The sequence below is a fragment of the Aphidius gifuensis genome, linkage group LG6 (genome assembly GCF_014905175.1).
Source record: "Aphidius gifuensis isolate YNYX2018 linkage group LG6, ASM1490517v1, whole genome shotgun sequence".
Classification (NCBI taxonomy): domain Eukaryota; kingdom Metazoa; phylum Arthropoda; class Insecta; order Hymenoptera; family Braconidae; genus Aphidius; species Aphidius gifuensis.
The window spans coordinates 7,611,837-7,636,143 of record NC_057793.1 but is presented as its reverse complement, the minus strand read 5'-3'; the positions used below and the strand labels follow the sequence as shown (position 1 = coordinate 7,636,143).

General features: G+C 22.1%; 5 protein-coding genes across 6 annotated transcripts; 3 read left to right on the top strand and 2 right to left on the bottom strand.

The window, feature by feature from the left end:
* The first annotated feature begins 265 nt into the window (after window positions 1-265).
* LOC122859260 (putative uncharacterized protein DDB_G0282133) lies at window positions 266-3,076 on the top strand. Its single transcript, XM_044162697.1, has 5 exons — window positions 266-560; window positions 1,189-1,263; window positions 1,343-1,658; window positions 1,737-2,053; window positions 2,122-3,076. Exons 3-5 carry the CDS (start codon window positions 1,421-1,423, stop codon window positions 2,650-2,652), a joined length of 1,086 nt encoding a protein of 361 aa, XP_044018632.1. The 5' UTR covers window positions 266-560; window positions 1,189-1,263; window positions 1,343-1,420; the 3' UTR covers window positions 2,653-3,076.
* Window positions 3,077-3,126: 50 nt separating this feature from the next.
* LOC122859259 lies at window positions 3,127-4,059 on the top strand. The gene is made up of 3 exons (XM_044162695.1): window positions 3,127-3,264; window positions 3,333-3,725; window positions 3,791-4,059. Exons 1-3 carry the CDS (start codon window positions 3,211-3,213, stop codon window positions 3,992-3,994), a joined length of 651 nt encoding a protein of 216 aa, XP_044018630.1. The 5' UTR covers window positions 3,127-3,210; the 3' UTR covers window positions 3,995-4,059.
* On the bottom strand, window positions 4,060-8,805 carry LOC122859258 (chaoptin-like). Its single transcript, XM_044162694.1, has 9 exons — window positions 8,752-8,805; window positions 8,325-8,613; window positions 8,077-8,247; window positions 7,500-7,975; window positions 7,192-7,411; window positions 6,605-7,134; window positions 5,601-6,536; window positions 4,574-5,529; window positions 4,060-4,494 (listed from the first exon to the last, which is right to left on the bottom strand). Exons 1-9 carry the CDS (start codon window positions 8,752-8,754, stop codon window positions 4,206-4,208), a joined length of 3,870 nt encoding a protein of 1,289 aa, XP_044018629.1. The 5' UTR covers window positions 8,755-8,805; the 3' UTR covers window positions 4,060-4,205.
* A 4,648-nt stretch (window positions 8,806-13,453) lies between these two features.
* On the top strand, window positions 13,454-16,327 carry LOC122859257. Its single transcript, XM_044162693.1, has 2 exons — window positions 13,454-13,613; window positions 13,702-16,327. The coding sequence occupies exon 2, from the start codon at window positions 14,064-14,066 to the stop codon at window positions 15,714-15,716; it is 1,653 nt and encodes a 550-aa protein (XP_044018628.1). The 5' UTR covers window positions 13,454-13,613; window positions 13,702-14,063; the 3' UTR covers window positions 15,717-16,327.
* A 3,469-nt stretch (window positions 16,328-19,796) lies between these two features.
* Window positions 19,797-24,233, bottom strand: LOC122859255 (lysophospholipid acyltransferase 2). Of its 2 annotated transcripts, XM_044162691.1 has the most exons (10): window positions 23,866-24,233; window positions 22,453-22,598; window positions 22,309-22,386; window positions 21,643-21,734; window positions 21,322-21,569; window positions 20,983-21,133; window positions 20,628-20,830; window positions 20,323-20,520; window positions 20,099-20,250; window positions 19,797-20,022 (listed from the first exon to the last, which is right to left on the bottom strand). In XM_044162691.1, exons 1-10 carry the CDS (start codon window positions 23,947-23,949, stop codon window positions 19,836-19,838), a joined length of 1,539 nt encoding a protein of 512 aa, XP_044018626.1. In that variant the 5' UTR covers window positions 23,950-24,233; the 3' UTR covers window positions 19,797-19,835. The 2 variants fall into 2 exon arrangements, with proteins under 2 accessions (XP_044018626.1, XP_044018627.1); XM_044162692.1 differs by lacking the exon at window positions 23,866-24,233 and having other exon boundaries at window positions 19,817-20,022; window positions 22,309-22,382; window positions 22,457-22,595.
* Window positions 24,234-24,307: the final 74 nt, after the last annotated feature.

The window sequence follows — 24,307 nt, the reverse complement described above, 5'->3', positions numbered from 1 at the left end:
TTTTTATCGACATTCGTAATACTAGAAAAACAAATATAAAATATACACTTTGGTTTGTATCTAAGCTTAAAATGACGTATAAATTTTTTTTTTTTATCAATCAAAAGTATAAGCTTTCAACAGATTGGTCGCTTCTAAATAACTCTCAAAAATCATTGGCTCTTACTGACGTAATGAATATAAGCTGACCTCCAATTCGTTGATGATGACGTGCTTGATACATCACGGGTTTTCCTAGCTATGCTACCTTGAAATTTTCATCAGCCAACACTTTAAATCGCAGTTCCGCAGTTCGTTTACGACAGTCAACAAGTACTGCATTAATATCAAGTGAACAAATTTAAAATAATAAAATATATAATAATAATTAAATAATATTGTCACGCTTTACTTGTTGTTTGTTATTATTTTACCGGTTTATTTTATAATTAAACAAATAATAGTTTAATATTATTTTATTTGTGCTTAAAATATCGAGAGAATTTTTTTTTTTATTTGGCGCAATTGTGAGACGACACACCGGTGGAAATAATCCATTTAATACAATCGATTTAGAGAGGGTATGTACTGTTTATTGCATGAAATATTTTTACGTAATCAAATAATTTTTCCAGATTTTTCTTTCAATTTTCATCATACTAAATTAATTTAATATAAAATTTTTTTTTTTTTACTTTCAATTATATTTATTTTCTATATATTTTAATTACTAATTTTTTTTAATTAAGTACATAATTAATTACTCAGTAATGAAGAAATTTAATTTATTTTTTTTATTTCAGTTTTTTTTTTTTTCTTTTATCTTTGATTATATTTCAGAAATGACAAAAATCCTGCTGACTGTACGTAAAAACGTGATGATGTCACCATATATTTTTATATTTTTTAAAATTTATTATTATCATTTTTTTTTTAGTCAACATTATCTTTAGTTATCTATGCCGTTCGAGGAAGCAGCTCACAGCGATTGTATTATTTTTATTATTACCTTTATTGAACAATTAACTGAAGAATTTGTTGAAAAAAAAAAAAAAAAATGATTGTTATTATATAATTTTTAAATACGTCGCTCGAACCTTCCTAATGGCAGTTAGATATTATCAAAATGAAACTATTTAAAAATTTATTAGTCATAATTTATATATAAGTATTTATTGATTAACTTTTTTTTTTTTTTTATGATTATAGGTTGAAAAAATCCCTCTCATAACAAAGCGTTCAACGGCCACCAACATTTCATTTAAGCAAGAAAATAATAATCAAGTAATTTCAATTTTAAATTAATAAATATTAACTAATTAACAATTAACTAATAATTTTAATATAAATAAATCAATTGCAGGATATAAAATGTTTGCGACGGAAGAAAGAATTGCCCGTTACACATGGCGTGAAATCGGTAGCATCGTCGAAGGCTACAATGAATTATCCAGCAGTAAATATCCCGACAAAAATTCCAATGAAATTAAATCATTCATTGACAGAGTTGAATCCACAAAATACAAAAAAATCAACAGCCAAAATCAACGAAGACAGTACAACATCATGTCAAATTTGGGAGGAAAATTATCAGGATTTGAGCGATTGGTGTATGGATACATTTATCCGGGCCCCATGCGATTTTCCTGCAGGTGAATTAAATCAAAATGAAATTAAAGGTACGATAAATATTAATTTTTTTCATTTATGATAATCATCATTAAACAATTTTTAACTAATTAATTATTATTTTCTAGATTGTATTGAGATAAAAGATGAGCAAGAAGTTATTGATGCAAATCAAAATAAAATTTATTCAATGAATAATATGGGAGACGAAGTTTGGGGGAAAGATTTAAAACAAGAATTACAATTAATCAACAATAATAACAGCCAATATGACAATGATTTATTAACAGATTTAAATGGATGGCAAAATGTCCTTAAAAAAGATGAGTGGATTCAACAAATTGATAACGATCAAATTGGTCAAACAGAAAAATATGAAAATTGGGATACTTTAAATGTTTTTAATAATAATAATTCATTTGATTTATTATCTTATCTTTGTGATGTAAGTATTGAAAATAAAAAAAAAAAATAATACATACAATTTTAATTGATAAATTTTTAATTTTACAGAAAGACGATATTTTTTCACTGGAAGAAAATATTTCTACAGATTCTACAACAATTTTATCGAATAATAATAATAACAGAACGATAAATAATAATAACAATAGTTATGAAAAAATAAAATCAGAATTATTAATTTCATCTACGGTATCAAGTCCAGAATTTAATGAGATTAATTGTTTGAAAATGAAATTACCATCAACAGATAGATCAATAGAAAATACAAAAGTTAGAGGAAGACAGAGGGTTGAAGTAGTAAATTCAATACAATTAGATAAAGGAACAAAAAGAAATTATGATTCTGATGATGGACTATCAGATTGTAGTAGTAATTACAAAGATTCAAGAGAAAAAAATAATCAAGCATCTAAAAAATCTAGAATGAATAAAAAAGTTAAAGAAAATGAAATGGAATTAAGAGCAATGATACTTGAAAATGATAATAAAAAATTAAAAATAAAAGCTGAACAATTAGAAAAATTAGTTATTAAAATGAGATCAACTATGTTACAATTTGCATTACAAAAAAATAATTAATTTATTATTATTTAATTATTTTAATAATTAATTATTGCAATTATTTTTATTTTTTTTTTTTACATTTAAATAGTAAAGAAAATTTCCTATAAATTATTCATTAAGAAAAAAAGAGATTTAAAAAATAAAATAAAAAATATTTTTGTAAATTATTTACAATTAAAAAATATTTTTTTATATAATAAATGTTATTAATAATAATAATAATTGTCAAGTTTTAAATTTAAGTTGATTATTATATTTTTTTTTATCAACAAAACTTGACAAATATTTTTTTATATATAATCTTTGTTTTATTTTTTATTGTTATTTAAAAAAAATAAAAATGATGAATAAAATTTATTGTAGTTATTTAATAATAATAATGTAAACTATTTTTTTTTTTTTTTTCAAAATAAATATATATATACTTAGAAGTTACAGACTGTTTTATTTAATTTTCTTTACCTGAAGTTAAAAGAAAGTTTAAAAAATAATTAATTCATTTATTTTTAATTTATTGATAGATAATAATTTTTTCTAAATTTTTTTATTTATTTTCTATTTAATAATAAAAATATGCATTTAGAAACTGCTAAAATGTCTGATGAAGAACTTGATGAAGCAATAACAGTAATAAATTTGATTTATATAATAAATTTTTAATTTAATTTTATTTAAAAAAAATTTTTATTCATTAGAATCATTTAAAAAAATTGGATGCTTTACAAATTGTGAGTGAATATATGATTGAAAAATCTGATAATCCAACAAATTCACCAGGTGATTGGTGTGATAATGAAAATCAATGTTTAAATTCAAAATATAAAAATTTATTAAATATTACAAAATCAAATCAACAAAAAAGTATATGTTATTCAAATGATAAATGTCAAGAAGATAATGTTGATTTAAAAAAAACAAATTTACTTATTAAAAGTCGTAATTATCTTGCTGATTATCAAGAAATTCATCATGGTACACCAAAAAATGAATATACATTTTCATCATTGGTTAAATTAATGAGTCAAATAACTGGAAAATCAATTTTAGTTCTTCTTTATATTGTTGCAAATGCAACACTAGTTGGCGAGGTAATATTAATAATTATAAAAATTATAAATAAATATAAATAAATAATAATCAATATTAATTACAGTTTGGAATATTTTTATTGAGATTTATTCTTGATAAATTAGTCAACATTCAAAAGACAAATGATCATCATCAAATTGCAATAAAATTTGCAATTTTTTCATTAGAATTAATTGGAATTTATATGTGTCTTTATTTTATTTTTGGATATATTTGGAATCCAATTATTGAAATGGTTGTAGAAATAATATTCCAGGTACTTTTTTAGAATTTTTTTTTTCTATTTCTCAAATAAACAATATAAATAAATATTTTTTTAAAAAATCCAAACAATTTTTTTTAATTGAAATTTCATGAATTTTATTTATTATTAAACATTTGTTTCAAAAAAAAAAAAAAATACACACATTTGTATATAATTAATAATAAATTTAAATGACTATTTTTAACAATAAATAAATATAGCTGAAATTAAAAAATTAAATATGAATTATTATCAAGGAAAAAATATAAATAATAAATTTATAATTGAATTTATTTGTTGATGCTGTTGACCATCCACATTCAATGTCATCTTTGAGTGCATTTAAAACAGGAATATTATTTTTATTTGAACAAAATGCTTCACGTAAATCATCATCCCAGCCATTATCCCAACAACTGTATTCATTGTCTTCATCAATTTCAAAATTATAACGACGATGAGGAAAATTAGAGCATCTATCTTCTCGATATTGTCTTTGTTTTCTTTGCCATCCTTCAATCCATCTAAATAAATAATATAAAAAAATTATTAAATAAATTAAATAATTAGTTAATTTGTTTAAAATGAAAAAAAAATTAATACCCAATGTTGCAATCACACTGTACATGACTACCAGCCATAATGAGACCCATGAGAAATTTTTTATCCTCAACACCAGGCTTATAACCATTTGATGGATTTTCCAATGTACTTAATTCATTATTATTTAAATAAATAGTTATATTTCTAACTGTTTTTGGAATTAAAAATATATCACTTGATATTTTTTTAACAGATGTATTATATAATGTAAAATGTAAATGTGGACTTTTCATTCCTTTTAATATATATTTATCAATTGTATTAAATTTTTTACCAGTAAATGTAAAATTAAATAATTTAGTTGGAAATAAACCTTTCATTTGACGTTCAAGATTTGTATCATTATGTATATCAATTAATAAATTTCTAAGTCCATGATTGTGCTCAAGTAAATTTGGTAAATTAAAATTTTTAATATCAGTATAGGCAGTGATACTTAATGTACGTAATTTACCAGCTTTACATATTGCACCACTTTCAAATATAATTAATGGTAATTTTCTAATATCAAGCTCAACAAGACTATCAGCTGGACCAAGAAAACTTGTATTTGTTATAATTGTTATTGGATTATATGCTAAATTAAATTTTTTAAGTTCAAATAATGTATGTGTTATTAATGGTACAACAGTTAAATCATTATGACTTAAATCAAGTTCATGTAATGATGATAAATTTGATGCAAGTTCAGCTGGTATTGTTGCTAATTCATTACTAGCAAGATAAAGATGACGTAAATTATGAAATGGTAATTCTGGTACACTTAATAATGATATATTACTTAAACCAAGTATTAATAATGTATCTTCAAGACCATGAAATGTTCTTCCTCTTGTTTCAAGTATCAATTGTTTATTATGACTTAAATCAAGATAATTTAAATTTTTTAATTCAGAAAATACACCATCATCAAGACGAACAAGACGATTATATGATAAATCAAGATAAATTAATGACTGAAAAAAAAAAACAAAATTGATTATTATTATTATTATTATCATCGTCATTAAATTAATATAATACTTACACGTAATCTTGATATTGCATCAGTTGTATGAACACCAGATATTAAATTCCATGCAATATTTAAATATGCTAATGATTGTGATGCTGAGCCAAATAATGTTTTTGTTGGTAAACGCATAAATTGATTATGTGATAAATCTAAACTTTCTAAATATATATCAGAAAACATATTATCTGGTAATGCACGTAATTTATTATATGATAAATCTAATATACGTAATTTTTTTAATATTCTAAATGATTCAGATGGTATATCCATAATATTATTATGTGATAATAATAATAGCTGTATATTATTTGTATTTTTAAAACAATCATAATCAATTTCCATAATATCATTAAAACGTAAATCAAGCCATTGTAAATGTGCTAAATTACCAAATATTAATTGTGTCATATTTGTTAATTGATTATTTGATAAATATAAATGTGTTAATGAATATTCAACTGGACGAAAATAAAATTTATCAATTTCTGTAATATTATTATGACTCAAATCTAATACTCTTATATTTGATTGTATTATTCCACCAGATGTAAAATACATACTATTTGGTGTTGATAATGTTGATAATTCAATTTTTAATTTAATTATTGAATTATGACTTGAATTAACTTTAAATGATGATAATGTACCAACTTGATCAAACCAGCCAAAATCAAATTCTGTTAATTTATTATATGATAAATCAAGAAATTCAAGATCTGGCAAATTTTGAAATGATTCATCAGCTATTAATTTTATTTTATTACCACGTAAATTTATATATTTTAAACGATTCATATTCATAAATGCACGTCTATTAATATTTTCAATATTATTATCAGCAAGATTTATCAATGACATTGATGATAAATCAACAAATGTATGAATTTGAAGATTTGAAATACGATTAAATGAAAAATCAATTTCTTCTAATGTTGAATGTATATCACCCTAAAATATTAATTATTTTTTAATTTATTAATTTATTAATTTATTTAATTTATATAATAATGACTTACTTGAAATGTTCCTTTTTTAATTTCACTTATTTCATTATCTTGTAATTCAATTTTTTTAATTCTTTTTAAAAAATGAAATGAATTATCTGGCATTGTACGTATTTTATTATTACTCATATCAAGATATTGTAAATTTGTTAAATCTTTAAATGATTTACTTGGTATTTCATTCATTGATAATGCATGAGCTAATTTAAGTATTTGTAATGAATGTCCAACTTCCGAAAATGCTTCATTTTCAATTGTCGAAATTGAATTTTCAGCAAAATTTAAATATTTTATACCACGTACATTTGTAAATGCATGATTTTTAATTTCATTAATATTACTTTGTATTATATGAAGTTCTTTAATATCCATTCCAAATTCATTAAAATCATCTGGTCCAAGTGTCGTTTGTGATAATTTTGATAATGATAAATAACGTAAATTTCTCATATGACGTAAATCTTGAAGTGATATTATTCCATTTATTTTACCACTTAAATCAATATTATAAAGTGAATATTGAAAACTAGCAAAAACTTTAACTGCAATTAAAATTTAATTAATATACATATACATACATTAATTATAATATATCTTACCAGGTGAAATTTTTGTTATTTTATTTTCACGAAAATTAAGAGTTCTTAAAAAATCAAATTCTTGAAAAATATTATTTGGAAGATCAGTTATATTATTACCAGATAAATCTAATAATTCCAATGAAAATTCAAGACCCTTTAAATTTGATGATGTCATTTCAGTTAAATCACAATCAATAAAATAAAGTTCACGAATTTTTGAATTTTTAAATGTACCTTCCTAAAAGCAAAAAAAAAAGCAAAAAAAACTTTTATTTAAATTAAATTACCTTAAAATAAAAATTAATTAATTAATTATATAAACAAACCTCAACAATTGTCAATGGATTACCACTTAAATAAGTTTTATTAACATTAAAAAAATGTTGAAATGATCCAGCTGTTAATATTTCAATTTGATTCCAATCAAGTCTCAATGTATCAAGTGATATTTGTAAACCTCGTATTTCAGCTTCATTTTGTATATGTGTCATTTTATAAATTCTATTATAACTCAAATCAAGTACTTTAATTCTTTTTAAATTTGATACTTGACTATATGGTATACTTGTTAATTGATTACCATTAAGATATAAATGTGTTAAATGTGGTATACCATCACGAAATACTGATGAATCAATTTCCCATAAATCATTATCACGTAAATCTAATATTTCAAGTACAGTTAAACCAGAAAATGCATCTGCTGGTAATCTATCAATTGTATTTTTTCCTAAACGTAAATAATGCAATGAATTTTCTAAACCACGCCAATTATCTGCTGATATTGATGATATTTGATTTCCTTTAAAAATTTAAAAATAAAAAATAAAAAAAACACACATTTTATTCATTCGTTCATGTATATATTAAATAAATTTTTTCATAATTAATATTATAATTTACCAGTTAAATCAAGTAATTTAAGTTTTTGTAAATGTCTAAATGATCTACTTGGTACACGAACAAGTTTATTATATGGCAATTCTAATTCCCACAACGATCTTTCAAGCCCTAGAAAAGCTTCGTCTGGAATATCCGATAACGGATTATACCTAATTTGTAAATTATACAGACCTAAAAAAATGTTAATGTAAAATAATATACATAATATAATATATTAATAATTTTTTTTTATATTAATTTTTAGATACCTGTATTCATTAAAAATTGTGGTTGAATATGACGTAATCCATTATTACCAAGTTGTAACATAAATACTTTTGATGAATTAATTGGATGTGGTATCATTGGCATTGGAACATTATCACAATTAACAATTCCAAGATCTGGTATTGCTTTTGAACATGTACACAATGGATTAAAATAACATGGTGGATATTCAACTGGTAATTCATGTGTTTGTATCATTGATGTCCAAAATATCAGTATCAAATTAATTATCATCATTCCATAGTCTAGCTTAACTAATCCACAAAGATTCTGTAATAAACACATAATATTATTTATTAATTTATTAATAAATTAATAAAATTTTCACTATATTTAATGATTTCTATTTTTATATAAATTTTAATAACACTTTTATTTTTTTTTTGCAATATATTTATTATTTCTTACCATGATGGAGAAGTGCGTTCAACCGACTGACTGAAAATTTTAAATGCTCTCTATTTGGAGTTTGATAATAAAGAAAAAAAAAATTTTCATAAGGCTTCATATGACCGGTATAACACTTTTTGTGATTCTCTTTATACGATTATTGTCCTCTTTCTGTGTTATTTTATATTTTATTTATTTTTTTATTCTTTTAACAATTTTATATATAACCTTTTTTTTTTTTTTAATAGTATTTTGTATGTTCCAATTAGCATTGAACCGAATATATTGAAAAAAAGTATAATAAAATTATTACTTGCGATCGATTATATTATTGTAACATACTTTTTTAATTGATCTCAAGGGTACTCAATCTTGTAAACAATTTTTTTTTTTGTTTAAATATATACAAAAAATTCAAGATAAAAGAGACAAATATATTGGATTTAATTATTTTATCATAAATTGTAATTTTAAATGATAAATAAAAAATTTTTTTCATTGTAAATCAAGTTATAATTTAGTATAAAATTATTTATTATGGTTTGTTAATAATAGGGGTCAAGGCTTATAATATTTAAACTAGATAATAATACTAATTCTTGGTCAAGTATATATGTATTACTGATTTACTCTACTTTTATAAAAATACAATAATATATATATATTTTTTTTAAGATTAAAAAAAGTTTTATTGTTAATTTTATTATATATTAAATTAATATATATAAGAAAGTATTTTTTTGTTTTAATCTTTGATTTATAATTAAATTGTAAAATAAACAAAATAAATATTTTATTTAATTGTAGATGAAAAAGGACGATCAATGTCACAAAAATTTTCACATCTATATCGTTTTATAACAGACATACAAGTACAATAATTTAAACTTATTTTTACAGTTTACAATATTTTTTAAAATTTTAATATAACATTTTTTGGGGATTACATTTTGAATTTTTATGAATATCCTAGTTATTAAATTGTAATTTTATCTGACGGTATTCTTATCTACTACCCTTTTTCCGCTAAATACTTAAAATATGTGACATTAAAAGTATAATAATAATAATAATAATAATAATATATTGTTAGTCTCATTTTATTTGCGTCGATGCAATAGAAAAATTTTATCAGCCAATTAACAATAATTATTTTCATTATTTTTTTTTTTATCATCATTAAAAAGCACTCTATTTTTATTCGTAATTTGCAAAATTTAATTATTCATAATCGCTAATGTTCTTCGAGTATATAATGAATTGAACAATTGTCATTTTCACTATATATATAATTAATATTCCGAATCAACTTGTGAAAAATAAAAAAATATCCAACTTAAATAATGTAAGTTTAATAATATAATCTATATTATATAAGTATTCAATCATTTTATTATATTTTTAATTTTTTTAAAAATAATTAATTTCAGATGAGAAACATATTAATATTCGTAATAATAATAATTTTTTGTGTAAATTCATTAACCGCTGGAGACTTGACCGGTGGTCCGCTGAGCAATAAGGCGCTCGAGGCTAGTAAATGTCCCATACAGTATGGATGTGAAAAAAATAAATGCTGGGCAACATGTGCAACTCCTTTAGAAATGTGGTGCTATACTAAAAAAGACGATGGCCCAAACGCAACTGCATGTGTCGACGATAGCGATTGCAGTAACTGTTGGAAATGTGCGGGTATATGTTTTTGGATTTAATGATTAATTATCAATCTTCAAATAAATATCAACGGTAATAAGTAAAAAGTTTATATTATATAGAATCATAATATGAAATTGTAAAAAGTAAAGGTCTCTTTGTTATTATTATTATACTTTTAATGCGTAATAATGACTTATAAATATTCTGCGGAAAAAGGGTAGTAAATAAGAATAATACCATCAGATAAAATGACAATTTCATTATCATGATATTTATAAAATATATTGGTTAATTAATATATTTCGATTGTTTATTAATGATGTTTCAATTGACGCACGTATAATCTTCCAAAAATATTATATATTAAAATTTAAAAAAATAAATAATAAATTTATTATTCAAATATAATTGTTGTTGAATACATATTCAATTAATTGTAATTGTATGTCTGATATATAGTTTCATACGATGGGTATAACTATTATAAGCTGATTAAAAAATTAAATTTATTTCTTGTATTTATCTTATTTTTTGATTTGTTTGAAATAAACAACTATACTGTATTTTCCTTTGGAATATCAAATATTGTTTATTTTAAATATGAATAAAAAAACACTGAACTTTTTTTGGCAAATTAAAATTCTAATATCATAAAATTAATATTTTTTTTTTAAACCCAAAAAAAAATAGAAATAAGATTTAACGAATATATATAAGAAAAAAAATTAATTATAGTAATTTCATCAAAAAAAATATATCTAACTCAGATGGGAAAGAGCTGAGGGTTGCCTGTCGTGACTTTTGCTTCGCAATATATATTTTAAACCTTGATATATATTATATGAAAAACGGAAAAAAAAAAAAACACCTGTCTGTTTAAATGACTGTTATACATTCACGATAAATAATTAAATGGAATAACTATTGATAAAAAAATATAAATAAAAAAAAATAGATAAAATTAGTTGGGAAAATTGTTTAAAGTTATTTTGAATTTTAATCGAGCTGAACGACGTAATAATATTTTTCAATTATTATTTATTATAACCTTGATACCTATATATGTAAATATAAAAAAATAACTAAAAAAAAAAAACATCTGTCTGTGTATTAAATGTTCATCATACATTCCCGATCATTTATTTTGTAAATTTTAAATATTATACATCGATGCAACAGAAAAATTTTTATCAGCTAATTAACAATAATTATTTTCGTCAATAATTTTCAATTCGTTATATACTGGAAAAATATTAGCGATTATGTATAATGAAATTTTAAAAATTTACAATTATTTTCGTTTTTTTTTTTTATCATAATTATACAATGCACTATATATGTTTATTCGTAATTTTTAAAATTTAATTATTCATAGTAGATAATGTTCTTTGAGTGAATAATCAAGAACAATTACGTTTGAATAATAAATAATAATAAATTTATTTTTTACAGTTTACATTATTTATTTAAATTTTAATATAACATTTTTGGAATATTATTTGCTATACAGCATCAATTGAAACATCATTAATAAACAATTTAAATATTATTTAAACAATATATTTTATAAATATGTATCCTGGGAATTGAATCGTAATTTTATATGATGGTATTATTCTTATTTACTACCCTTTTTCCGAAGAATATTTATAATATTATATAACATTAAAAGTATAATATCGCAATAGTAATATTTATGTTGATATTTATTTGAACATTAATAATCAACCGTTAAAACCAAAAACATATACCTAAACATACAAACATGGACTACAATCGACTTTGTCCTGACATTCAGCTACACTTGAACAGTCGGTCGAGTTTTTAGCCCAGCACCACATCTTAAAAGCATTTGCACATCCTGCCCTACATTTCCCTTTGTCGTAGTTACATCCATATTTACTATTTATTTATTTTACATCCATCCTCTTTTGACACATTCATTTGAAATTTCATTATAATTTTGTAGTAATGAATTTGGACAAAAAAGTGTATTCGGATCAAAAACCATCATTGATACCAATATTAATATGTTCTTCATCTGAAATTAATTATTTTAAGAAAATTTAAAATTTTAATATTGTAATCAATTTTATATATGAATTATATATACTTACTTTATTTACGTTGGATATTTTTCTATTTTTCAAAAACAACAAGATTATTTTGGAAACAACATAAGATTGTTGAAAAATTTCAGTATCACCATAATTTTATTTTTCCGAATTACCACGGCAATTACCACCTGTATACTTGTATGTATACGAGATGTATATGAGAAAAAAAAAATTCCATACCTCGAGATCTGATTGTATATGAAATCAATGATTCTTTTGGCGCCATTATATTTATCATTTTTAAAATTATCAACAACAAATTTCTCAACGTCATTTAAAGCAATATTTTTAGAGATTTTGCAAATGGAATTCGATAAAAATAATAAGTCAAACGTTTTAATTACTCAGGGACATGACATGTATAGTCATCTTGATTCACTCGGCCAATCATTGTTTTATTATTTGATTGCGATATTGCAATCAAATAATAAAATTTAAATAATAAAATTTATTTAATAATATTATTTTTATTCATTTTATTTTTTAAAATTATCAAAAATTGGCATTAACAAAAAAAATATTTCATTGTGTAAATTTTAAATATTATATATGACTCTAATAAGAATGATTAGAATAAAATTTTAGTATATGTTTCAATTTGTAGCTTAAAAAAAAAAAAAAAAAAAAAAATTGCGTTTAATATAAAAACTAACAAACTATAATTTTGCAATTATTATTATTGTTAACTTGTTCGCCTGATAAAATACGTAGTACTTGAAAAAAAAATAAGATGTACCATATTTTACTATAAAAATCGTAATATACGTACAGTGCAGGTTCACATGTTGTTCCAAGCATACATATATAGGTAGTACTTCTATATATGTATGATATCATATGCAAAAGAGTGCAAATGATAACGCGTTGTCGCGGTCAGATATATGTTTACATGAATCTCATGTTCGCGCATGCCTGCCTCAATGTATATACAGATCTAAAACGTTGCCAGGCTGTATAAAACATGTCTATAAATTTGTCATACATATAATTACGGTGTGTATAAAAAAAATAATATCTTGGTTGAATAAAAAGATTATAAACTTTATTATATTAGTCTCCACAATAAGAAGAATATTCCGAGGATATCTCAAGGGTTGATTTACATACGTAAAATAAATTATATACCTATATATATATCAATTTGCTTGGAATATGAAGTGTAAATTTTGAATAATTAATTTCTTTTGTTTTGCAGGTTGTTGCGCGACACACTTACGTCATACATAATATGAAATTGTTTTAATACAATAATTAGTGAATCAAACAATTATAACAACATTTTAACTATATATACGTGTTAACGTATTTTCTTCATTCAAGACATTTTGAAATATATAAATATACGAATTTATGGTAATATCATTTTTTCTCATATATATTATATGAACAAACAAACTATATGCAAATAAATAATCAATAATGAAAAAGCCTTGAATTCATTAAGGGATTACACGCAATTTTAACTTGACACAACAAAGAATCATATAAAAATATAAAACTTCATTGGACATTTAATGACCAAAAAAATATAAATTGTTTTTTTATACAGTCAACAAAATGATTTTCATCAACGTGCGATTGTTACTTTTCATAGTGACATCAAGTAAATTAATATCTTGTACAGAATTAGATTCAAAAAATTTAAAATATAAACTAGCAAGTAAATTTGGACTCAATGATGTTTCAACAAAAAGTGAAGTAATCAAGAATAAAGATTTATTACAAGCTTGTCTTGATGATTTTGTGACCTCTCACTTGAAGAAACAGCCAAAAATCATTACAGTTATTCTGAATAAACACGTTAAAATGTCAAATATTTACTTGGAAGAAATACAAAAAAGTTACCCAACATTTGTATTTACTGAAGACTACAACGGTCAAAATAATATGAAAAAAACAAGAATGAATATTTTTATTTTATTGAGAAACCATAATGATCTTGATGATTTTCAAATAAAAATTCATCAAATTAGTAGTCGTGGATCGACATATACAGTATTCTTAGTTGATCATTTTAAAAATAAAAAATTATTCATCGAAGAATCAAATATACTGACTAAATTATTATGGATTAAAAAAATAGCAAATATTGTTATAATTGGTTTTGTTGAAAATTATTATCTAGCAATGAATAGTAATGAATTTAAACCAAATATACTCAGAGAACCAATGGACCCAGTGATTGTTGGCCAATGTCAAAATGGAAAATGGATAATAAATATTACGTTATTTGAACCAATGAAAATGAATAATTGTTCTGTAAATGTTGGCTATTTGAATAATGAACCGTACATGTATGCTGTTAAACAAAAAAATAATAATAAGCTTGAATATAAAGGTATTGATTTATCGATATTACGAGTTGTCGCAAATCATCTAAATTTTACAATTAATTTATCGGAAATCCCAGGAACTGAAAATGATACAAAAACACAAAGAATTGCTAATTCATTTGACAGCAACAGGTCCTATGATATTGTCATTGGTGGTATCACATGGCAACCAACATTTGATATTGATTACACAATTCCTCATGATGTTGTACAATTTGTTTGGCTTGTACCAGTCCAATCTGAAAAACTGAGAATTATAACATTTCCTTTCGGAAAAGAACAATGGATTTCAATAACTGCTGTTATATTATTTCCAATAATTGTCAAGTTTATATTATTCCATGAAATTTCATTATTTGAAATATTCGCTGTTCTTCTTGGCATACCATACAATAGAAGACCACTCAGATTTTCATTCATAATATTTCTCATGTTTTGGTTTATATTCGCTTTTATGATAGCACAAATATCTTTAATATCTCTACGTGAAATGGTAAATATCAAATCTAATAATAAAATTCGCACAATAAAAGGATTAAATAAATCAGGAATAACACTTGGTGGTTTAAAAGATACAAAAAGTTTATTCATTGGAAATAAAACATTTGAACATTATAAAGAACTTGAACGTATTAAGTATGAAAAACAACTCCAAGATTTAATAAACGGTAAAAATAAAAAAATGGCATTATTGATGGTAATGGATCCTTCAACAGTAAATACGAAATTTAATCCTTCTCATGTATATGTACTACCAGAGACTTCAATTCAGCTTCAACTTAGTTTTGCAGTATTGGATCCAACTCATTTGTCTTCGAGCGACTTAATTATTCTAATTGTTTTTTATTACTTGGTATTGGTCTTGCAATTAGTTTAATAACCTTAATTTTTGAAATTATAAATTTTCGATTCAAATTAATTGATCGCATTCATAGTGTTTATCTTAAATTTGCTCGCCGAGTTTGATTTGTGCTTGAGAAATAATAATAATGATAATTTTAAAATCTGTATCTGAAGTTATTGTGTGTGATATAAATATTGTTGACCTTGACATACTAATAAACATCATAAACGTATACTAGTGAATTAAACCGCTCAACTAAATACATATAGTGGCATTGGCTTGGTCAGGCATAATTTTTTAAATTACTTATTATCAAATAAATAAATTTGTTCAATTAAACTAGCAATTAATTTTTTTTTTTTCCATCATTTTACGCACAATACTAATAAGACGAATAAGATGTTTAACTATATTTATTGCGTGTAGAATTATAATTGGCTTGCTAAACTTATAATTATCGATAGTTGTCAATTTTTATTAATACGCATACATAAAAGATTGATAAATATTTTGTATCATGAATTTTGAAGCACCATGTGATATAAATTGAATTCAAAACAACATATTTTAACTAGAATTGTATCTAATGTAATTGATGTGTTATAAATGGAATAATAAATATAAAAAAAAAAAAAAAAACGAAATATGCATATATAGTTAGATTTATCTTTAAATAAGCTATGTGAATCTATCAATCTATGTTGATAAAATCAGAATTTGTACTTCAATAATAATAATAACAAAGTATTGTATAAATTAAAAATTTGGAGTAAACTATTTTTGATTTTAACTTTTGTTGAAATACAAATCTGACTTTCACCAGTACAAATTAGCTCACTCAATTATCGTCAAGAATAAAAAAAGGTAATTAAAAATATTTATTTTTCACACAATCATGTTTTTTTTTCATGCCTTACTCGAAGCACTAACATATGGTGCCTCTTGATCAATAATGAATGAACTCAAGGTCACCCAGTTTTAATAATCTAACAAAACAATCATAAAAAAATAAAATTTCATTGTCAAGCCAATTTTTTTTTTTATTTACGCTATCAATTAGTTTTTGCATAACTTTATTGAATGAAAAGTAAAACAATCACATATTACTGTTATATACAATGTTTGACAACAATTTGACTATCGCATCGATAAAACTGCAATTTAAAAAAAAAATACTTTAATTATTATTATAAAATATTTAGTCTGATAATTTGACTTTATTTATCCATATTAAAATACCATTAAAAAATTTATTCAGCAACATGATAACTTTTTTTTTTATTTTTTTTTAAATATTTTTCGATTATTAATTTGGAATTTTTTATATCGTAACGAAAATAATATTTTTTCATTTCTATTTTTTTTTTTTTATATAATAACATTAGAAAAAAAAATAAAAATTTTAGATTTTTCTCCGGTGAATCATCAAATATTATTTATATATTTTTCTTTATTTCAGATAACAGTATTCTAAATACTCCATCGTGGCATATGAAATATGAATTATTAGTCGTATTAAATTATTAAAAAACCTTCACCAGAAAATTAATGTTTTTTTTATTAAAAATTTATATATAGGTACATATCATATAATTATAATTGACAAAACGGCAAATTATTATTATTACTATTATTAGTATTATTATTATTATTATTATTATTATTATTATTATTGTTGTTGTTGTTATTATTATTATCATACTTTTACATTTTATTGTTATATATATATTAAAGATTCTCCGGAAAAAGGGTAGTAAATTTTCATCGTAATTTTATTTTTTATTAGTTTATATATTTTGTTATAATGAAAAACAATAATAATTGAGAAATATTATTACGTCGTTCAGTTCAATTAAAATTTAAAAACTTCAAACAACCTTCCCAACTATTAATTTTTTTTCTTGTACTTATTCGTTAATTTGTATTTTAATTTTTTTCAATTTAAAAAAAAAAATATTTTTTCTATAATATTACAATTTTAATTGCCAAAAAAAGTTCAGTGGTTTTTTATTTATGTTTAAAATTAACAATATTTGATATTCCAAAGGAAAATTCAGTAGTTGTTTATTTCAAACAAATCAAAAAATAAGATAAATACAAGAAATAAATTTAATTTTTTAATTAGCTTATAATAGTTATACCCATCGTATGAAACCATAACAGACATACAATTACAATTAATTGAATATATATTCAACAACAATTATGTTTGAATAATAAATTTATTATTTATTTTTACAGTTTACAATATTTTTTAAAGTTTTAATTTAACATTTTTGGAAGATTATTTGCTGATTACCAACATCAATTGAAACATCATTAATAAACATTTTGAATTTTTATGAATATCCTACTTATTAAATTGTAATTTTATCTGACGGTATTCTTATCTACTACCCTTTTTCCGCTAAATACTTATAATATGTGACATTAAAAGTATAATAATAATAATAATAATAATAATAATAATAATAATAATAATAATAATAATAATAATAATAATAATAATATATTGTTAGTCTCATTTTATTTGCGTCGATGCAATAGAAAAATTTTATCAGCTAATTAACAATAATTATTTTCATTATTTTTTTTTTATCATCATTAAAAAGCACTCTATTTTCGTTCGTAATTTGCGAAATTTAATTATTCATAATCGCTAATGTTCTTCGAGTATATAATGAATTAAAAAATTCTCATTTTCACTATATATATAACTAATTTTCCGAATCAACTTGTGAAAAATAAAAAAATATCCAACTTAAATAATGTAAGTTTAATAATATAATCTATATTATAAGTATTTAATCATTTTATTATATTTTTAATTTTTTTTTAAATAATTAATTTCAGATGAAAAACATATTAATATTCGTAATAATAATAATTTTTGGTTTGAGTACACTTTTTTGTGTAAATTCAATAACCGTTCGAGACTTGGGTGGTCCGCAGAGCAATGAGGCGCTCGAGGCTAGGAACTGTCGCGTAGAGTATGGATGTGAAAAAAATAAATGCTGGACAACATGTGCAGATCTTTTAAGAATGTGGTGCTATACTAAAAAAGACGATGGCCTCAACGCAACTGCATGTTTCTCCAAAGGAGATTGCCGTCAATGTTGGAAATGTGCAAGTACATGTTTTTGGTTTTAATGATTAATTATCAATGTTCAAATAAATATCAACGGTAATAAGTAAAAAGTTTATATTATATAGAATCATAATATGAAATTGTAAAAAGTAAAGGTCTCTTTGTTATTATTATTATTATACTTTTGATGCGTAATAATGACTTATAAATATTCTCCGGAAAAAGGGTAGTAAATAAGAATAATACCATCAGATAAAATTACAATTTCATTATCATGATATTTATAAAATATATTGGTTAATTAATATATTTCGATTGTTTATTAATGATGTTTCAATTGACGCACGTATAATCGTCCAAAAATGTTATATATTAAAATTTAAAAAAATAAATAATAAATTTATTATTCAAATATAATTGTTATTGAATACATATTCAATTAATTGTAATTGTATGTCTGTTATAGTTTCATACGATGGGTATAACTATTATAAGCTGATTAAAAAATTAAATTTATTTCTTGTATTTATCTTATTTTTTGATTTGTTTGAAATAAACAACTATACTGTATTTTTCTTTGAAATATCAAATATTTTTAATTTTAAATATGAATAAAAAAACACTGAACTTTTTTTGGCAAATTAAAATTCTAATATTATAAAATAAATATTTTTTTTTTTAAACCCAAAAAAAAATAGAAATAAGATTTAACGAATATATATAAGAAAAAAAATTAATTATAGTAATTTCATCAAAAAAAATATATCAAACTTAGGATGGGAAAGAGCTGAGGGTTGCCTGTCGTGACTTTTGCTTCGCAATATATATTTTAACACCTGTCTGTTTAAATGACTGTTATACATTCACGATTATTATTTGTGATAAATAATTAAATGGAATAATTATTGATAAAAAAATATAAATAAAAAAAAATAGATAAAATTAGTTGAGAAGGTTGTTTAAAGTTTTTGAATTTTAATTGAGCTGAACGAAGTACTAAATACGAATTAAATGTAATTAAATAATTTTCAATATTGTATTTACTTTTATTTAAAAAATTTTTTTTATTTTGCTTCTTTGGTAAAACCATTGTTATTAATTTTCAATTCGTTATTAATATTTTGTTCATTTTTAATATCATTTGATAAATTTCTTAACTGATATTGTGTATTTTTTAATTTTCCAATTGGAAGTAATGGTAGTAAAAAAATTGCAGTCAAACCCAAAAGATGTGGTATCAGGTACATTGATCTGTTAATAAAATAAAAAAACAATATTTTTTAAATTGTATATGTAATTATAAAATAAAAATTAATTTTAAACTCACAAGTAAACTCGAATACTTGGTGTAAATTCAAGCAAAACAAAGCTAAATGTAAGATAAGCCATAACAATACGTGTAGTTATAAATGTAAGTACTTTATAAATAATTTTTAAAATTTTTGATCCTAAAAAATATGGTCTTAGTGTTTGTCGAATCTAAATGGAAAAAAAATTATTTTTAGATAGATAAATAAAATATTTTTATTATTATTTTTTATTAAAACTTACAGCTCGTCCAGAAAATGTAAACAAGGCACCACCAGCAAATGTTAAATAATAGCCAGGATAAAAACCATGCCAAAGTGCAGAAAGAAAAAAAGTCATGATAGTTTGATATTTACTTGTTCTTTCATACACTACCATTCTTAACCAACGATTTGTTCCTTTATTCCAAGCTTCTATAGATTCTCGTAAATTTGTTGATAACTAAATAAAATTAATTTATAAATAACATTTTCAAAATATAAACTCAAAGTTGTATTTATTATGCAAGCTAATTTAAAATAAATAGAATAATTTTTAATTATTATTACCTCAAATTTAAAAATATCAATATTAGAAAATTTATCCCAGTGTGGTTTACCATCAGCATCAATACCATTGAAACCAAGTCCAGAATTATTACATACCGCATCAGCAAACAACCACGCGTAATAATATTTAAAACGCACAATTGTCGTTGAAATAATCAGGTACATAATTTTGTACAGAGTAGATGATTGTAAAAAATCATCATCTGAAAATAAATTAATTTTCATTATGTAAAATGAATATTTACTACTCTTATTTTTCTATTTTTTAGTAAAAAAAAACAATAATTGATATTTAATTTTGTAACTTAAACAAAAATTATTTGAAAATTTTGAAATTTTATAGATAAATATTTACCTTTGACTTTTTGAATTGGAAATACAGGAAGTAATGAGATAAATAATATTGCACAGATTATGCTAGAAATAATTTTTTTAACAACAACTGGTATTGGTGAAGGCTCCAAAATCATTTGATCAGTATTATTCAACGAGTCATGATAAAAATTCTAAAAATAATATTATGATTTGATAAAAAATTTCGAGTATTTCATGTGTAAAGAAAAATGAAATCATATGGTGAGAATAATTTTAGTAAAAAAATAAAAATACAAGGTATAATTTTAAAAAAAAAAAAAAGTTTTGTTCAACTAGAAATAAGTTGTTATATTTTTTGTTTTAATTTTTTAATACTTACTGAAAATTTTTCACCATCTTTAAATCCTGTTTCATAAATAAATTCAATATAATCACGATAAAAAATAACAGGTCCTACCAAGAGTGCTTGAAAATGAAAAATAAAACCAAAAAATTCAAGTACTGTTGGTATTTTTTTAACAGCCTGATGACGTTGAAGAGGTGTTAGTTCTAATTCATCACGTGATGATCCATCATGAATACTGTATGCAAGACTTATTACTTTTTGAGTAATTACCATCAATGGTGCTGACAAAAAAATATATTAAATTATATTGATTTCTATAGAAAAAAAATTATAAATTATGTAAAATTAAATTACCTGTAATATCTAGTGTGTAAGATGTGTAATCATACAGTTGTCGATAGATATGAACACAGGATAGATATCCAAGAGCTAACACCAAGACAACCCTTGTTGAATTGAACAAAAAAAATTTCATACACATTACTTATTTGAATAAATAAAATAAACATTTAATAAAATACATTTAAAAGATGAAAATATTAATGAAAATTAAATTTGAAATAATAATAACAGCGAGTCATTACAATACGATGATGAATTAATTAATTTTTAAATAAATTAATTTTCAATTTATCCAAGATATATGGATAATAGTAAATTTGCAAAAAAAAAAAAATAAATAAATTTTTAAATGGAATATTTATTTATTTATCGTGCTGATCATACTCTTGTCATAATTATTTTTCGACAAATTTTAAATCATCATAATCATCATTATGTCGACATGTTAAACTATGCTTGTATATTATTTTCATAATTATTCATTTGAATTTCAAATATCTCATGGCTTTTTATACCAACAACACCGAGCTACATGATGTTTGTTTTATTTTGGACGAAATTATTAATTAGGATATTCTGTTTTCGGATGATAAAACACGGAAATAAAATAAAACTAATAGCTGATAAATGAAATAAGAAAAAAAAAAAAAAATGTATTGAATATTGTAAAATATATACCTCTGTACAATATGTGGATTTTGTGTACGTATTGCAATATAACATATTGCTGGAAGTCCAGCTAGATGAACAGCCTGTCTATAAATAAAAAAAATTTAATAAATACATCAATTAAATATTGTGAATTAGAAAGATTTAGCTTACTTGCCAAAGCAAAAGTAACCCATGAAGAGACCAACAACAAGGCCATACGTGTGACGTACTATTGGAGTTACATTTTCTAGTTTTAATGATGTTCTGAAGTAACTTGCCAAGAACAATCCAGTAAACTGACTGACGACAAAATTTACCTGTAAAAAAAAAAGAAATTAAATAACAATAAAATTAAAAATTATTATGAATTTAAATTATTTATGCATCAGCATTTTTATCGTTGAAAGGCTTTATTCATTGTCTTAAAAAAAAAAAAGAAAATTTACATAAGTATCTAAAAAATATAACAAAAGATGTCAAGTGTAAAAAAAAAAAAAAATCATTCATGTACTAATAAAAGAGTGTCTTTATATATATTCTTTGATATATTTATTTTAATTAACTATATAGCTCAATGATGTTTATCAAGATGCGTAAAATGACTAGTCATAAATTTTAAAAGCATTTATCTTCAACTCATTGACGTAAATAAAATCCATAAACTGATTGATATATTTAAAAAATTTAATATCCCAATTTAAAACATTTGTTGTTTTTTTTTTTTTTTTTTTGTTATTGAATGCGCAAATTTATGAGCGCACGTGCCACTTGGTATAAATATATTTTATAATTATACATAATAAAAAGAAGCTGAAAAATAATTTGGAGAATATTTTGGTAATGATAAATAAATAGATTATTTATTTTCTAAAAATAATAATTGGAATATTTATGTAGTATTTAAAAATATAATTATACAATGAATTTTATCACGTTGTTATTTTTTTTTTAATTTCACTAAAATATATAAATATTTAATGTATACAAATTTTGTCAACTTCTATTGATAACATTTAATTTAAAAAAAAAAATAGTAAACATTTTCCTGACAGTTTTTATATTTGTTTGTATTTTTTAAATAGACAACTAGACTTTTTTATCAGTATATAAATGTATTTAATTTTTATCTTTAAAATTAAAAAAAAAAAAAAAAAAAAAAAAGAAAAAAAAAATATACAAGTAGATAAAAAACGTGGGAAAATTATTTTAAAAATTTAACTAATATTTTTAAAAAAATATATTTTTTTTTTAGTTAAAATAATCATGTAATTTTTATCAAGTCACCAGGATGTCATAAAAAATAGATAAATAAATCTTAAAACTAAATTTTTATCATAACTAAAAAAACCTAATTTTTTTATTTAAAAATCTAGATATAAAAATTAAGAAAAAAAAAAATTTGCAACAGGTTTTTGCATGTGGCTCATCACAATAAACAGCACTCAAAATGAAAATAAAAAAAAAAAGATAAATATATAAAAGTAAATAAGCACATAGACAATAATTTAAAATGAAAATTAAAGATAAATATAAAATGAGTAAATAAACAAACAAAAGATTAGTATAATAATTTTAAAACGTAACCTGATCAACTTGTAGACCAAAATAATCAGATATTCCCTCGAACATCCTTGCTCCATCGTATAAACAATCCTCTGGCAAAGGCATTGCCACGAGGAAAAATTAGGTCTAGGTCAAACACAGCCAGGCTGAATATTATATTGTCCAATAATTATGATTAATCACCAAAGATTTTTTGAATAATTTAAATTTGAAAATGGTTTTAAAAAATTAATAAACAAGACGTATATTGAAAATTATTTATCTAAATTAATATGAATCACCATCTAAGTATGTATATATATTAACTGTTTATTTATCTAGTATATACAATTGAGCCTCTCTCTTCTAGCTTCACTTGGTATTTTGCCTGGCATTTGTTGCTTACTTGAAGTAAATTCAGTCATACTGAATTGAGCGCTCAAGCACCAACCAACGGCGAAATACTGAACTAATAAATTCCAAG

Bases quoted from the DNA above. Each gene is read 5' to 3' on its own strand.
- LOC122859258 (XM_044162694.1), bottom strand. The intron at 7,976-8,076 runs GTAAATTATAAT...AAATTTTTAAAG, and splicing joins TAAATTACTTGATTTAACTG to GAAATCAAATATCATCAATA. The intron at 4,495-4,573 runs GTATTAATTTTT...TTATTTATTTAG, and splicing joins CAGTGTGATTGCAACATTGG to ATGGATTGAAGGATGGCAAA.
- LOC122859259 (XM_044162695.1), top strand. From the start codon at position 3,211: ATGCATTTAGAAACTGCTAAAATGTCTGATGAAGAACTTGATGAAGCA. The intron at 3,265-3,332 runs GTAATAAATTTG...TTTATTCATTAG, and splicing joins AACTTGATGAAGCAATAACA to AATCATTTAAAAAAATTGGA. The intron at 3,726-3,790 runs GTAATATTAATA...TATTAATTACAG, and splicing joins ATGCAACACTAGTTGGCGAG to TTTGGAATATTTTTATTGAG.
- LOC122859255 (XM_044162691.1), bottom strand. From the start codon at position 23,949: ATGCCTTTGCCAGAGGATTGTTTATACGATGGAGCAAGGATGTTCGAG. The intron at 21,134-21,321 runs GTAAGTATTAAA...TATTATTTTTAG, and splicing joins AAGATGGTGAAAAATTTTCA to AATTTTTATCATGACTCGTT. The intron at 20,831-20,982 runs GTAAATATTTAT...ATTTATTTTCAG, and splicing joins TCCAATTCAAAAAGTCAAAG to ATGATGATTTTTTACAATCA.
- LOC122859260 (XM_044162697.1), top strand. From the start codon at position 1,421: ATGAATTATCCAGCAGTAAATATCCCGACAAAAATTCCAATGAAATTA. The intron at 1,659-1,736 runs GTACGATAAATA...ATTATTTTCTAG, and splicing joins AAATCAAAATGAAATTAAAG to ATTGTATTGAGATAAAAGAT. The intron at 2,054-2,121 runs GTAAGTATTGAA...TTAATTTTACAG, and splicing joins TATTATCTTATCTTTGTGAT to AAAGACGATATTTTTTCACT.
- LOC122859257 (XM_044162693.1), top strand. From the start codon at position 14,064: ATGATTTTCATCAACGTGCGATTGTTACTTTTCATAGTGACATCAAGT.